General features: G+C 51.6%; 2 protein-coding genes across 5 annotated transcripts in view; both read left to right on the top strand.

Moving 5' to 3' along the window:
• LOC125740591 (phospholipase D1-like) overlaps positions 1-1,638 on the top strand; it is a 37,126-nt gene extending 35,488 nt beyond the window's left edge. For all 4 annotated transcript variants that reach the window (XM_049011941.1, XM_049011944.1, XM_049011943.1 and 1 more), the window contains one exon: positions 298-1,638. In XM_049011941.1, coding sequence (XP_048867898.1) covers positions 298-522 — 225 coding nt within the window. In that variant the 3' untranslated portion in view covers positions 523-1,638. The remainder of the gene's footprint in view (positions 1-297) is intronic.
• A 4,748-nt stretch (positions 1,639-6,386) lies between these two features.
• The window catches only part of LOC125740590 (traf2 and NCK-interacting protein kinase-like), a 33,896-nt gene continuing 26,719 nt past the window's right edge, over positions 6,387-13,563 (top strand). Inside the window, exons 1-2 of the mRNA XM_049011940.1 lie at positions 6,387-6,773; positions 11,592-11,657. Coding sequence (XP_048867897.1) covers positions 6,717-6,773; positions 11,592-11,657 — 123 coding nt within the window. The 5' untranslated portion in view covers positions 6,387-6,716. The remainder of the gene's footprint in view (positions 6,774-11,591; positions 11,658-13,563) is intronic.

Below are 13,563 nucleotides of genomic sequence, written 5' to 3'. Positions count from 1 at the left end.
CGGGTTTCTATGGTGACGGAACTTGAGCCTGTATCCTTGGCTCACGTGTCACAGAGGATGTTGTTGTCGGTGCTGTAAATGTCAAATACCCCCTGTCACTTTGTGGCTGTCCCTTACATCAGCGTTTCCAGCCCAGTCCTCGAGGACCCCCATACAGTGCATACACACATACCAGGAATTCTTTGTTCTTAGTTGGCTGGCAAAAATGTTGACTGTCTGGGAGTCCCCCAGACTAGGTTGGGAAAACGCTGCCTTTACTTCCTGGCTGCCTCTGACATCACATCCTGTCTGTTTCAGGTGTTCCGCTGCCTGCCCTCCAGTGATGTAAGAAACATGATGGAGCTGGAGACATTTCTGTCCAAGTCGGGCCTGGACAAGGAGGACCCAGGCCGAGCGCAGGAGGAGCTCAAGAAGATCCGTGGCTTCCTGGTCCAGTTCCCCTTACACTTCCTAAGCGAGCAGAACCTGCTTCCCTCGGTGGGCTCCAAGGAGGCCATGGTACCCATGGAGATCTGGACCTGAGGCAATACCAGCCATATGACATCCTCATCTCCAAAACCATATGATGGAATGGAAAAATGAAGAGGCCTCAGGACCTAGGATCCTGCCCTGGAGGTGTCCACAAAGACCACGCCCAGAAACGTGCATATTTATTATATCTAATATAATTTTACTGATACTGACCACTAACACTATGCAAACCTGATCTTACGTGATTTCTGTTATGAGGATTTTTTTAGGGAGTATATCGTTCGTGAAAGAGCTGCTGAAATAAGCCTCGGCCCTTACCCTGCCGCATGCGCTCGGATTCCTGTATGATGCAGCCTCACTTTCTGGATGCCACCCCCTGCTTTTTCATGAACTTTATCTTATTTGGGGGCTGACAGTGTGGCCTGTCTCTGGGCTGAAGCTGCATTTTTCCTGGGATTGGTGGAGGGTTCCTGCTTCACGGTGGGTTTTTGGAGACTTACAGCACCCGAGAAGGTCCGTCTCATGGTCCGTCATCTGTCTCCAAGCGGAGAACAGAGATTTCTGTTTGGTGCTCTGAATCATGTAACCGCACCAAGATGATCTGCTGGGCTAATTTGTCCTGCTCCTGACTTCCTGCCTGACATCTTGCCATGCCCGCTGTTCTATATGCCATGCGCAGTGTGATGTTCTGCCCAGAGGGGGGCACCATTGCACCTTGCTGTGGCTTCTTGCCCCACTCCCTGCTTCTTCATGAGCTCATGAGCTCTCTTTCCAGTGGACCTCATGCTTCATTTTTTGCCCAAAGTATTTCTGTCCAGTAAAAACAAAAGGTTTCAACACTTCGTGCTGTTGACAGTTATGATATTTCAGTCCCTTGGATTCTCCTTAATGCTTCAAGTGCACTTCTCAGACGTGCCACAGTGAGGAGCTTCTCGCGCAGCGTCGCATGTCCCGACACGTCCTGCATCGGTGCTCCCACCTGAATGCACAGACGCTATAGCAGCCAGTCCGACGGGACCCAAGCAGCCGAACTTCTCCACCTTTGATCTGGACCTGGTTAAGAGCGTAATTCACTCCAGCTTCAATGGGTTTTATGATAGCATTTGTCATTCTCTCGATGACAGCTGCTTGGTTATTTGTAAATAATATAAATAATATGTTTGTAAACAGTGTCGTGATGTGTGGTCCGTGTTTCCGGTGGCTTTAGGGGCTTGAATAGCAGCATTCTGCCCCAATCCAAAAACTCTAATCTGTGACCTGTGACCCCCCCCCCCCCCCCCCCCCCCAGTCTCCTGGTTTGGAATGTCAGATGGAGCTGGGGCAGGGCGTGGCGTGTGAGGGACCAGCACGGGCAGGAATTCTGCTTGTCTGCGCAAGCTGGATTACTCCAACCGCAGGTAATGTCCAGAGATGGTGAGATGTTCACCTGGCCCTTGTTTACCTGGGGAATCAGGAAATCAGAAAAAGAAACACACTTGGAGAAATTAATATGTTGTTACCCTTTGGGTTGTTTACCCTTTGGGTTAAGCGTTTTCACTGCACATTTCTGCCAGTTCATGAAAAACACGCTTACCAACAGCACCGGGTGTGTGATCGTTGTTCAGGGCGCCTTGTAAGGAAGTGGTGCACCTCAAGTCCAAACTCCGCCCTCATCCTACAGCCAGTCACAGATAATGACTGATGTTTGCGATCCCTGACGTCACAGAAGTCACCTGCAACCTAGGTTCTCAAAGCGGGCAGGCCACCTTCCTCACATCGCCATGGTGACCCCACAGCAGCCAATCCCAGGCATCAATATTTTTGAGGAATCCTGGGCTCTCTCGGGGAGCTGGTCCTGTTAGAGGTGCACGCCTGCTGTCCCTTTGTCTACAGTATTACACCACCCGGGTCATCCACCTTAAAGTCCTCCAGCCTAGATTTTCAGCTTTCTGTCCAAGCCAGCTCCTTGATTTGCATACGGATAAATTGCGGTGGTTTCCCTCATTGAATATGCCCCCCCGACCCCCCAGCTCGTGTCCATCGTGTTCCAAGTGTGTGAGGACCCCGTTGAGCCCCCGGCAGACATCCAGACCCCCCTGACCCACTTAGCACCGGACACACTCCGTGCTGAATGTACGTGCTGCTGTTGCATAAGGCATCCTCTCGGGGGTATTTTTAGCACAGTGAGTCGTGCGGGGGCGTCCGCGGGCCCTGACCAGAACAGTGCATACCAAGCTGCACTCCACCCCAAGCAGCTCCTCGCTGGTCCAATTCGTGGGCTGGAGCTGGGTCACCTATCCAGGAAAGAGTCCATGAGGCAGAGCAGTTGGTGTGTCTTGCAGCTCTTGGGCAATTAGAGGGCCTGGCCTGCTGCTCTTGGTCAATAAAGGGCTGCATCCTGTGGCTCTTGGCAAATCAGAAGGCTTGTCCCAAGGCTCTCGGGCAATCCAAGTCCTCGGCACTGGGGTAATCAGAATTGGAGGGCACATCCTGCGGCTTTTGGCCAATAAGAGGACCGGACCCTGCCTGTCTGCGGGCACATCAAAGGGCGCATCGTGCAGGTCTTGGCCAATCAGTGTACTTTTGCTTGTGGCTCTTGGACAATCAGAGGGCGTGTCCTACGGCTCTTGACTAATCAGATGATTCGAACCATGGCTCTCGGGCAATCAGAGGGCATGTCCTTTGGCTCTCAGCCAATCAGAGGGTGCCTCACGATGTGAACGTATAGACAGGCAGATTGGACGGGGGCCAGCACGCAGCTGAAAGAGCCGGGATACTAAGCAGGAGCAAAGACACTGGCAGACGTCCGTGGGCCAGACACAGGCCGCCTCCTGCTGCTGTCAGCCAGGTTATGGGTCAAACGTGTCCCAGTTCTGCTGTTCAGAGGGGTCTTTGCTGGCTGCCGCGGGGCTGTCTGACTCACTCTGCCTCCAGCTGATTCAATCCATTTCCCGAACCCCCCCATGCCGGTATTATTCTGGACCAATACACAATCCGGCTTCCTCACCCCAACAACCCCCTCTTTCTGAGCTGTTTAACATGCGCATTAATTACACAGCGGCTCTTTGTGGGCGGCTGTGATTCGCACGGTGACGAACCGATTCACGCGAGGGCTGGGAAGGTGTGGACACGGACACACACACACACACACACACACACATGTAGGGTTTACCTATCCTAATGGGGCCCGCTCATTCACTTCTATGGGAAAAATGCTAACGCTAACTATGACAACCTTAACCCCCACCCTGTCCTATCCATAGCCATAAGTGACCAAGCAAAATACAAGTTTTTGCATTTTTCGTTTTTTCATAGCAGTCACTGATTTTTATAAAATTGGGTTTTAGGACCATTTTCCTGGTCCCCATAAGAGAAAAAAAATGGATATTTATCACATTATGGGGACATTGTGTCCCCATAAGGATAGGTATACCCGCTCACACACACACACACACACACACACACACACAAGTTGGTGTACCTATCTAAAACCGTCCATTCATTTCTGTGGGGAAAAACCCTAATCCCAATCACAACACCCTTAACCTCTACCCATCTCTAACCTTAACCATAAGTACCCAACCCAAATACAAGACTTTTGGCATTTTTACTTTTTTGATTGCATTCACAGATTTTTATAAAACTGAGGTTATCCAAATGGGGACCTGAAGAAGTGTCCCCAAAAGTAGGGAAATTTCAGGTTTTACTACACTTCGGAGACAATTTGGTCCTCAGATGTGATCTGAGGGAATAGTGGGCGCCCCCTGCAGGCTACATGTGCCAAAGCAAGATGATTTCTAAAGCAGCATCAGTTCTAAACCTGTGCTATTGGTCTGCGTGATGTCTGCAACTCCTCCCCCTAATGTGGATCCCATGGGTGCTCTGATGCCAGCCAAACAGTCAGTGCAGGGGTGAGAATCACATGCCATGTACCAGACAGACCATATGACATGTAGGTCAAAAATGCAAGTGGTTGAACTTTTTTTTTTTTTTTAAAGAATTTTAATCTGCTGTGGAATTATGGGGGTGGTGGGGTTTCACACCAATGGGCCCAACGGCAACAGTAAGTGCTGCATGTGTGAATCTACTACTTCCTGAGACAGCTGCCTCTCAGTGCAGCTCCGCGGCTCCAGCCGCCCGCATCGGTCACCTGACACGATTCTTATCAGGCTGGTACCAGCGCCTCCCAGGTACTGACGTTAATTGCAGCAGCATAACAAGCCACTTCCTGGAAAGTCCACTCCAGATAAGCAGCACGTGGCGAAGGTGGGTCCACCGGGTCGCCGGTGTGCCGGCTCAGCTCGGCCACAGTGGGGCGCTCTTCCCCACCAGCCTGTATGGACACTTTTGCTTGTGTCACTGTCTGGCTTCTTCATGCTTGAAAATATCCTTCAGTGGCTCTGGAATGTTCCACAAGGCTGCAAGATGCGGCTTCCTGAGTAAATATGCTCACAGTAGAGTTTTTTCTTAAATCTTTTTTTTCTGTTATGGGATTCTGCACCAGCCCACCTGCTTCTGCAGTCTTATGAATGAACACATATACACACGCGCACACATACACACGCACATGCCACACTCGCCAGGCCAGCCGAGCTATTTCTGCTGATGAACTCCTTTTCCGATTGCTCCCTCCGTGGTTTTCTGACATGTCGCTATCGTCATCCGTGGTTCGCTCTCAAGAGAAGCGGCGCTGTGGAAATGGGTTAAGAGAAAGCAGAATAAAATCTCCACACGGCTACGTCTCCTTCAGCGCGGCCACGTCGCCCCTTTGCATCATTAATGAGTTCGCCTTCTGTGTTTGATTCTCGGTTTACGTCACACCTTCAAGGTTTGGTGGTTCGAATTCCAACGACGCTCTGGGAATATGGAGTTTTAATGTTCTCCCTGTATTGGACAGGTTGCCTCCTTACAGGTGGGGGAGATAGTTAGGTTGCTTGGCATCTGTAAATTGCCCGTAGTGTGATTGTATTAATGGATTGACATTCTATCCATGGTGTTGCCCTGCTCCTCGCCCTAAGATGCCAGGCCCAATGGCTGCATGGATGTTTTAACATGCACGTCACAAAGTTGTTTTCAGCACCACTTTCCAACCGAAGCATGATTAAAAAATGGGAGAAAGCTATTAGCCAATATGGAGAACACCAGAACCTCGTCCCTGATTCTTTGACAGGAGACCATAAAGATTCTAAAGATACAGTCATCATCACTAATGAGGGCTCATGAGACCTCCAATGAAATGTGTACGAAGGGCTGTGAGTCAAAGCTGAAGGTGGCAGGGTTAGTCACTAGGTCAGTTCAACGTGTCGAGGGTGAGAACCCCCCACCCACTCAGACAGATTTCCTAGCAAGAAAGCACAGCCTGTGCTTCCAACAGGACAGGATGAGAAGTAGAGCCAGATTCCTGACGCAGACACTGAATGGGACACTGACTCCTGCGATGTGGCGCTGCTTAGACTCTCCCAGCTGAAGGTATCAGGGCAGCCTGAAGGTTACAGCACTATCCACAACAAAGACAGCACGGGGATCACAGTCCTGTTAAACCGGGGCGACGTGTAAGCGTGCAGTCACTTCTGTTTAAGTCTCTTTGCCCTGACAGTCTAGCGGGCTGTTATCTCTCACTGATCTCCGACTTCCGAAGCATCCAAGCATAAACGCCTACATTCTGTATTTACAGTGCGCGCACATACATACCGATCCACGCCTAAGGGGTCTTCCGTATTCGCTTAATCGTCGCGTAAACGTGCATTTCCATTTGGTGTATGGGCTCGCTCGGTTTGTTACTTTCCGGTGATCATGTCAGCGGAACGCCTCCTTGTCTGCACACTCACGCACGGCCCCGGGGGGGGAGGGACTAGGGGTGTGGCCATGTTGGGCGTGCCCCCGCCCCCCGGCGTCTTGACCACCCCCGGGAAACGGCGCTGATTGACAGTCGGTGGCGGAGCGCATCGGTGCGCGTGCAGGCGCTGGGTCGCGCTCCAGTCCGCAGGCGGTGCAGGCGGCCATGCATTTAGCATCGGGCATGTTTTCCGTCGCTACACGCATCGATGTAGCCTCCTGAGCACGCTCCCGGTTTTTTTTGTCACATCGACAAAGGGACTGTCATTTCTTGTTTTTTTTCTCATTCTTAAAAAAAGCAGAAACGTCGCCTGGGCGCTTTACTACTAACGTGACCTAGACCTGTGACCGAAGAGGATTTTCTAAGGGGGGGGGGGTCTGGGTCTTGTTTTTTTTTTACCATCATATAAAGAATATCTGGCAAAATAAACATGGCGAGTGATTCTCCTGCCCGAAGTCTGGACGAGATCGATCTATCTGCGCTGCGGGTGAGTCCGGAAAACGCGCCCGTTTTTATTGCTTATGCACGGTGCCAGCCCGCTATGGATAAACGCGAATAAAACCGGCCTTATTTCTCAATGACCTAATGAGCCCCTAAAAATAGATACACACCGGGACAGACGTTACCGGGCGTCCCACGTCCTCCGTGCTGCTGATTCGTTACGGACAGTACCTGAATGCCGTCGTGTGGCTGTTTCATTATTGTGATTAATGGTGAATTTTGTGTGTCCCCTTTTATGCGGTGCCACTGCGGCCGATTGCATTGGACCGATGGGTGCCCGGTTCTGATGGTTAAGGTGATCACAGGAGCGCATGCACCGATTGAAATAACCGCCGCTAGTTAATTATCTCACCATTTTTATAATTCATATTAACCGAGGACACATCGCACCGGCTCGCCCCTCATATTATGCGGCCGTCTGTAAAAGGGGAATTGTTTTCCTGATCCCACAGGAGGACAAAAAGCACACAAACCCCCTCCTGTTCAGTCTTCCGACGGCAGTACATGCTGTACCGTGCGGCTTGTGGCTCTCGGTAAAGCCGTGCTTTTTAATACCTGCATTTATGACGGGGCGCTTGTTTGTCACGTTATTGCACCCATAACAAGACAGATCAGTGGGGTGTAACACTAAGATTGCAGTCCCCCGGCACACGTGTAAGACCCCCCGATGTATTTTTCTCTTTGTCTTTGTCGGGTAGGTGCCGGGCGCCGCGGACGGCCGCTCGGGAGGCTATCCGCTTGGGCCAGCCCCGCGTCTTATCTCTTTGTTTTCTTCCCATGTGAAATGGTTGCAGTAACGGGCTTGCAGCGGTGCTGTGTGCGATTGTGTGTGTGCTTTTTGACAAGTGCGGCCATCTCAAGGAGGGGGGGGGACTCTTCTTGCAATGGGCGCCAGTTACGCAACGCGACCTTACCTGCAGTGCCGGGGCAAGTTGAGACACGGGTCCGGTTCCTGGGCTTTTTTATTTGTGGAGGTGTATGTGTATTATACGCCGACCTACGGCACAACGAGGACTCTGGGTGTTCTCCGAAGCACGTTGATGCCGAAAACCCGTAACAGCCGACGATCCGAACGGACCCTTGTGGTTTGATTTACTGCTGCGGTTTGTTTGCTCTTCCTGTTGTGCTTTCATTTTCAAGAAGTTTTGGAAACATCTTGTTGAGTGGCCAAGCGCCGCGTACGAAATGTCACTGCGTTGTCGGGCATCCATGCAAAATACGGCCGTGTGTTTACGTGTCATTTCTGTGCCATTTAAAAACTATGGGTTTGTTTCACCTGCTGGCCCTGGCAGGTCCGAGTGGGCGCGGATTCTATAAGAAGTGGGGCTTTGATTAATGTGGGCGTGGTGGGGGGCGTGGCATTGAATGGAATGTGTGTGTGTGTGTGTGTGTGTGTGTGTGTGTGTGTGTGTGTGTGTGTGTGTGTGTGTGTGTGTGGGGGGGGGGGTTGTGGGTGTGGTTTCATTGGATGAGAGTGTAAGGCTTGGGTGTCGGTTTGTAGTGAATAGAAGGTGGGTGGGGCTGTAAGCGGATCTCAGCATGCTGGGGCTTTTGGGGGGATAGTGGAGATGGGCATGGTGTAGAATGTTTACCTGTGGGTGTGTCGCTTCAGTGTGTTTGGGACATTTAGGCAGACAATGGCAGAAAATTCTTCCAGAGGGACCATAGCTTAGTTCAGTTAGGATGGACTGTGGATGTCTACCTGACAGCTGTGGTTTGGGTGTGTGTCCTGTCTCATGGGCCCTCTGGCTGTCATGTCCATCAAAGCTCCGTTAGAAGAGGTGTGGTGCCCAAGAGCTTGGCACAAGGTGTGTTCTGTGTTTGCTCAGGGTGTAGAGAAGCCTTGCAGTGCTTCTGATGCATCTGCTCACACGTCTGCAAGGCTGGGAGAGGTCGTGTGGTTCCAACATGCCACACAGATGAAGTTGGGGTGAGATATCTGGGATTGTCATTTGACTATATATATGTATATATGTATATATGTATATGTATATGTGTATATGTATATGTGTATATGAAGCATTTCCTTGAATCAGAGTGGGCACAGGGCCTTTGAAGTATCTCAGTAAGGTGTCATGGATCATTGACTACTGCAACACCTCACTTGTATGAAATGATCTGCTTGTTATGTCCTGAACTGATCTCACTTAAAGTTCTCCTTTACATACACGCATCCTGTCATAAGTTTGACACATCTGCTGCCATTCCCTGGGGCTTGCCCGATGATGTCATAATGTAACCCGTGCACACCTCATTCACTGAGGTTGTGATGTCATACTTCACACCATGCCTGCTTAATTTGCTGAGGTTTTGATGTTATATGGTTGGCCTAGATTTAGGACAGTGTAGCACTTAGTGAGATATTATGTCATAAACTGTTCCAGATATTCTTAAGTGCCTCATTCCATGAGATTATGGTGTGATGAGATGTTCCACGCAGGCTGAGGTTGTGACGTTCTTCCAGTAATGCCCTCATTATGCCATTTTGGGGGGTCCTACCATCAATCCCTGTATTTACAGTTATGGAATCAGATGAGGAACAGTGTGAAGGTTGGTGTGTGGGGGGGGAGCAGTGCGCTGTGTGGGGGCCACCCCTGCCCCTTTCAGAATACTCTCGCCAAAGCAGTTTCTAGCAGAAACATTAATCAGCACACAGCGGCTCTGTTTACCCGGCACATGCTGTTCTGTCACTGAGACTGCCCTGATATTTTCTGGGGTTAAACACTCGAACCTGCAACCTTGCAGTAGCAGGTGGCTGGCGTCCCATGACCCTGTGCCTCTGCACAGTGACCGTACAGTGTGTCCCACCTTCCTCGCTGATCTGGGATCAGTGCCGCATGCAGCCACTCTCTCACTTGGATGACAGGAGGTGGCAGCGTGTGCCGGTATCTTCCTGCCGCCGTGTTGCATTTGCTTCACTCTCCCCGTCTCTCTCACCAGCGCCCCCTGTCTGTTACTTCCTGCGGCTTTGTGTCATATCTGAGTCAGTTTTGTGTCTGTGTGAGTCTGTGAGCCCTGCTGGGTTTCCAAATGCCACCCCTGTAAGCTGCAGTCTTACAATCGGCCTGCAGGGCGCGTGTCTGAGTGGCAGCGTGTGCCGGACAGCTTTCCTTCAGCGGTACGTGAGGCAGTCGGTCGGACCCTTAAACTCGTGTCCTGCAGCATTTCATCTGAATACCCCCCCAAGTCATGTTTTGAGAGAGATCCCGCAGGCGGGTGGGGGGTGCGGCCAGCCTTAAATGAAGCAGGGCGGCCATATTTAGCAGACGCTGGAACTGGGTGACCCCACAGAGCCCCATCCTACTCTTTTATCTTTATTTCTTTATTCTTGCGCTCCAACCCAGGCTGGCATTTTTCTTGGAAAGTGATTTTGGCAGTTTGCTCTTGCTATGTACACACGACATGCGCAGCAGAACATACACACGCAAGCTACATGCATGTTTATCTTTTGTTAGTTACACGTTGGGGCAGTTTGTTCACGTCTGTACTGTTTACCCCTGTCCCTCCATGACGGTTTAACGGTAACGTGACGGATCCCGTTTCTAGGTGAAAAGTCAGATCCCTGGGCACAGGCCCCACCCACTACAGGGAGGCATGCAGGCCGGAATGTGCTGGAAGGCATATGGATGGCCTTAACATGTTTGCATCTTCCTCGCAGAAGCCCTGCTAAAGTTATGTGGTCGGCTGGTGGGTGGGGGAGGGGCAGCTGAAGTAGAGCAGTATCTGCCCTACGGCACCCACCTCCGACTCAACATTGTGCCTCGCAGCAGGTCACGTGACTGATCAGGAAGTGGTAGCAGTCAGCACATTGTGGCTCAGCTGCTGTGTATGTGGTGCCCTGGGCTGACAGGTCCCATCAGGGTGACCCCTCCCTTGAGATAAACCCCTCCAACCCCTCACGCTATCTCAGCCTAAAGGTCAAAGGGGTGCGCCTTCATGTGCTCCCTGACGCTCAGAGGGGTGCTATTGCACAGGGGAAAATGCCCCGGTACGCAGGGTGGGGTCATAAGAGGGCGGGGTCACAGGAGCCTGGGCATCAGAGGAGAAGTGATGAAGCTCAATGAGCTGGAACCGCCTAATGCCACATCTGGAGATGCTACAGCATAGTCTGTCTCGCCCATGGACATCCCCCCCACATTGGCTCGTACCCCAGCTGAAGTAAGCCCTAGGTTGGCACGGCATTCCACATGGGTTTGTCAGTCAGGGCAGAGGGTCTCAAACATATTGCCTGGACACAACAACTTCTTGTCAGATGCTAAACGGAGGGATCAGTGACAGGAAGTCGCCTCCTCTTGGGTGCAGGGCTTCTGATCCTGGTTTGCCAGAGTGGCCCCCACTCTTGGGGCTCAGTGCGTATCCACCCAGGGTGCCACAGTGTATCCTGCACTGTCCATCTACATTCTGGTACCTTTGGTTTAGCTGGAGTACTGGTGGATGCTGGGAGCTGGTTTCCATGGCCACATCTTGTGTCTGAAGGGTCGAGGCGGGTGCCACTTCCTGTGAGTCTCCCACTCCGTTGATGCAGAGTAAAGGGGGCCCATGGAGTTTACATGTGACTGTTCAGAAGGCACTGGACAGAAGGGTCGATAGCAGACACATGGCCATTTTGGAGGGGGGGGGGTTTGCATCGCAGGGTGTTTCCTCTCCTCTGTGACTGACTTTCGAGATCAGCAGACTCTGGACTTGTGATGTACTGAGTATAATAGCAGAGGGAGTAGTGGTTAGGGTCCATTTTTTGGTATAACTTGGGCGGTTTGTGTAATCCTCACTTCTTCCTTAACCCAGTTCTTCTCTGTTCTTGCAGGACCCCGCAGGAATATTTGAGCTGGTGGAGCTGGTGGGGAATGGCACCTACGGACAGGTGTACAAGGTAAGCGGCACCTCTTCCTCCAGACCAGCAGATGGAGCAGCACATAAGGAGCACTATGTGACTAGAAGATTCAAGATGTGAAGTAATTCCTTTGTAGACATACACTAGTAGCAGCTCTATCTGACGTTTTTCTTGATCATGCATGAGATCAGATTGATGGGGTGGTGGGTACTGAGGTCGAGCAGCATCGTGGAAGCAAGATGGTCTGGCTTATAGTAGCCTTGCTGTTGTGGCTCGGGGGGGCTGGTGCATCAGCGTCCACAGGGCAGGTGCACTGTGAATGGGTGGGCGGGGGGACATTGGTCAAAAGAGGCCTGTGTGTTTCCTTCATTTAAAGTGACCCTCCCCCCTGCCTGGTCTCCTTTGAGACAAGCTTTTTTTCTGACGAAGCTTTGGAGACATGTAAGTGGGTCGTGGACCAAATAGCGGGTAGCTTTTCCCCCATGCACTGAGGATTTCAGCCCCCAGGCCTGGGGTCAGGAGGTCCAACAGGGGGCGCCCCGTCTTGAAGGGACGTTAATCCTTAGGAGCTCTATTTTATGGCTAAATTCAAAGTTCCCATAATGCTTTGCAGTTTCTCTTTTGGCCTCTGATTTTGCACCTTTTGTCATCGGTGGCTCACTCGGAGATTGCCCGCATGCCGTTGTCATGGAAATGCTTGAGCATGAAAGGCAGGCTGCAGGGGAAAAGTCACATGACCCACGATTGACAACGGCTTGTCACGCGACTTTGGTGGCAGGCTGCTTATTGCAGCCATGTGACCGACTGGCTCCAGCCAATCAGTGAGCACATGAGCTGCGCGGCTGTTTTACACGATGGCCTATTTTCCCTCTCGTTCCCTTTGGAAGCAGTTCTGTGTGCGCGGCAGTATCATCACTGTTACTGGACACGAGTGCTTTCTCCCGGTTCCCCCAAATAGGGAACCTCGCTCTCAGAGCCATGTGTGGCACGGCCCACCTTGTCTGGGGTCGCTCGATGGTGCGGCGTGGGTCTGATCACATTGATATTTCATCATCTGGACTTGGATGCACATCACACACCACCTTCTCTCATCTTGTGTCCCTCAGCTGACTTGCTCCCAGACAATGGGAAAAATGTGGATTCCCCAAACTTGTTGGGATGGCGTGCTGTGAGCCTGAGCGGAATGTGTTGGGCTCTGCGTGGGGTGTGTGAGACGGCAAGAGACCCTTGCATCAATTATTGGTTGTAAACATGACCCAGAACTCTGACTTGCATGCTGGTTTGGGCCTGGAGGGGTCGGGGGGCAAGCTTCCACAGGCCAGTCACTCCCTCTCAGCAGGGTGGTGTGGGGTGGGGGGGCAGTGTGGGGGAGGTGATCAGCCAGTCATGACACGCCATTCCTTCCATCCTCTACTCTAACTAGCGTGGAGGTGCAGTGTGTGGCAGGAAGTACTGTGCCAATGATCTGTCTGGTAGCTGCTAGCCTCTTCCTCTGCCCTGCTGTCTGGTAGCTGCTAGCCTCTTCCTCTGCCCTGCTGTCTGGTAGCTGCTAGCCTCTTCCTCTGCCCTGCTGTCTGGCACCCGGTAGCCCGTTCTTCCATCCTGCTGTCCAGTACCTGCTAGCTGGTTCCTCTGTTTCCCATTCCATCAGCAGCCACCCAAGAGCCTCCGCTGCACCCCCTGCTGGACAGGCTGTGCACAGGTGTTGCGTGAGCTTTGGGTGGGAATCCCAGAGAGTGTCTGATCACATGTTGCAGATTTCAGAACATCATAAGAAATTTACAAACGATAGGAGGCCATTCGGCCCCTCTTGCTCATTTAGGGAGAACTTAACTAATAGCTCAGAGTTGTAAAAATCTTATCTAGCTCTGATTTAAAGGAACCCAGGGTTTTAGCTTGCACTGCACTAACAGGAAGACTTTTCCATACTCCAACTACATGCTGT

The sequence above is a fragment of the Brienomyrus brachyistius genome, chromosome 4 (assembly GCF_023856365.1).
Source record: "Brienomyrus brachyistius isolate T26 chromosome 4, BBRACH_0.4, whole genome shotgun sequence".
Lineage (NCBI taxonomy): Eukaryota > Metazoa > Chordata > Actinopteri > Osteoglossiformes > Mormyridae > Brienomyrus > Brienomyrus brachyistius.
Note: the sequence above shows the minus strand (reverse complement) of the source record. Positions and strands in the feature narration are given on the sequence as shown.